Genomic DNA, 2,500 nt, shown 5'->3' on the forward strand with positions numbered 1-2,500 from the left:
TAATGAATGGTTGTTTTATAGTTCCTCAGTCTTTCTGATTTAAATATTCATCGTTACTTAATTGTTCTCATAGGCTAGAGAATGCGTTCCGCCAAATTAGAAATATACACTAAGGGCTAAGAGAGTGTTGTTTCCTATTAAGACTTTGCAAAGTGAAATGAACAGACAATAGTTTAATTACAATCACGTTATTCACAGAGAGGGATCATATCACACTATCCAAAAATAGTATTAGTGATAGTGGAAATAGTAGAAGAGGAGAGAGACGGGGGGATAAACAGAGACTGGATTAGATAGTGCACCCTCTCTCTCTCTCTCTCTCTCTCTCTCTCTCTCTCTCTCTCTCTCTCGTTAAGTATGTTGCGGTTTTGTGACAAGGCTACATTTCGCTTTTGCAGCATCCAGAGGGAACATGCCAGCATCTCGGTGGCAAAGGACAAGAAAGTAAACATCAAACCCAACAACACAGATTGCCGCGTCCTCGTCAACGGGTCTGCCATCCAGGGTGAAACGACCCTCTGTCATAATGACAGGTAAAACACCTCCTCCTCCTCCTCTTCCTCCTCCTCCTCCTCCCCCTCCTCCTCCTCTTCCTCCTCCTCCTCCTCCCCCTCCTCCTCCCTGCCATCTACACTAAATCTACAAATCCCTTTTTCCATCATTCTATTTCCTTGTCTTGCGTTCAGAAAGTCCCCCATTATTGCAAACTCTGTTGTCTCACCCATTTTTTCCACCTGTTGAGGTGTATGGAGTCTGTTTTTCCATCACGAAATATATAAACACCTATCAGTAACAAAACAATTCTTCGTTAACTATCTTTCTCATCAACAGCGCTTTAGAACTTGTAATTCTCAATGAGACAACTTCCCACCCCTATCTGTCATCTCGCTTTGAACCTACAGTCTATTCCAACACTTGTCTTCTTTGATGTTCGAGTGAATCAAACTCTATCGTTCCTGCAGACTCGTCTTCGGCAGCACACAAATTTGGGTGTTCCAGCACCCTGCAGAGAGAGACAAGGCCAAGATAAAATACCCACAGATCACATACGACTTTGCACAGGAAGAAATCGCATCGAAGAGTGGTATCAACATGTCCGCCAGCGGGGGAGGTGGGTAGTTCTTTTTGACATCCCTCACCATGTCTTCTGTAAGACATGGTTTCTGAGTGGAAGATGGAAGAGAACTAGGGCCCCCGACATGGGAAGGGGCATTTTTTTTTTTTTTTTAATTTGGGAGTGAAGTATAATGCCCCTGGGCGGCACATTTTTTTGGGGGCGGCACTTTTGGTGACAAAAAAGTAAAGCAAATTCCCCCTAATGTACTTTTGATGCATGATTTATTTATCATGAGTTGTGAGTATGAATGATGTGTGTATAGACGTTGTTTTGTGGATGAATGTTACATGTGAATCGTGCTAGTGACCATCAGATGTGGAAGGTGGTGGTCGTGGTGGGGGCGGGGCGAGGCCCTGGAGAGAGGGAGTGATAGAGAAAAGGAAGAAGTGTCTTCATTATTGTGGTCTCTTTCAAAGGACATTAATAAGGTCTGCTGAATAGGATGTTCATCTGTTTCAGTTACCCTAAATTTTAGGGCCTAAAGGTAGACATTTGTATGAAGATAAAGAGCTATTGGGTAGTCCTTCAGCTGATGAAAAAAACGTCTTTGGTTTAGTGGTGGGAATCACCTTTTTACGAAGGTAGAAAGAGGTATGATAGTTAGAAGGACACTGTAGATTATTCAGTAGGAATAACTTCTTTGTTGTTCTGTCGCAAGTAACACGAAGAAAATATATAGTACGCTAGAACATAAGGGGAATGTTTTGGGGGAAAGGTCAGCATATTTACATAAACATATCTCTAGCTGTGACATATTTCCAAATTTTCTTAATAAAATAAATTCGTTGTGATTCCCTTCAAAATTCTTGGTAATCTTGTATAACATTGCCCTTAAGCATCATCTAATCTTTCCAAGGCGTCACATCAAGAGTCATTTCTGTGCAAATTTCCTCTTCCCGATCTTCCCTATTGTGCTCCTACAAGGTCGTCACGCTTTAAAGGGCAGGATAGGTAAGATGGGGGAAAGGGAGGAATTGGGAGATTTGGGGGTTTAGTGGGGGGTAAGAATGAAATGGAAGGAAGTAAGAGTTATGATGGATGTGGGGCAAACCCTCTTGCTCGGTTATTGTTAGGCTTATGGATTAGTTTCTCGTGCCACGCTTACTGTAGAAGTCCGCCATGACATACATAATATACGATGAATACATTAATGTTCTGTACAAAGTATGCAAATAATTTTATGTACAAATAGATTCCACAATACGATGGCCATCCTTGAATGCGGTACAATATTTACAACATACTGTATTGGTTATAATAGATGTATACAATGATTTGATGAAGATTATCAATTTTATTTACAATAAAGCTATTTGCATTACGGGGACACTACAGCAGTGGCGGCGGATTGCCACATACCCTTTATCGTGCCCGCGATATCAC

The 2,500-nt window shown here is 41.6% G+C and overlaps 1 protein-coding gene across 1 annotated transcript in view; it reads left to right on the top strand.

Moving 5' to 3' along the window:
- LOC143019736 (kinesin-like protein KIF28) overlaps positions 1 to 2,500 on the top strand; it is a 26,849-nt gene that overhangs the window by 16,947 nt on the left and 7,402 nt on the right. Inside the window, exons 10-11 of the mRNA XM_076175704.1 lie at positions 399 to 533; positions 963 to 1,111. Of these exons, the coding sequence (XP_076031819.1) occupies positions 399 to 533; positions 963 to 1,111 (284 nt within the window). The remainder of the gene's footprint in view (positions 1 to 398; positions 534 to 962; positions 1,112 to 2,500) is intronic.

The sequence above is a fragment of the Oratosquilla oratoria genome, chromosome 38 (genome assembly GCF_046742065.1).
Source record: "Oratosquilla oratoria isolate Oo_2021 chromosome 38, ASM4674206v1, whole genome shotgun sequence".
Lineage (NCBI taxonomy): Eukaryota > Metazoa > Arthropoda > Malacostraca > Stomatopoda > Squillidae > Oratosquilla > Oratosquilla oratoria.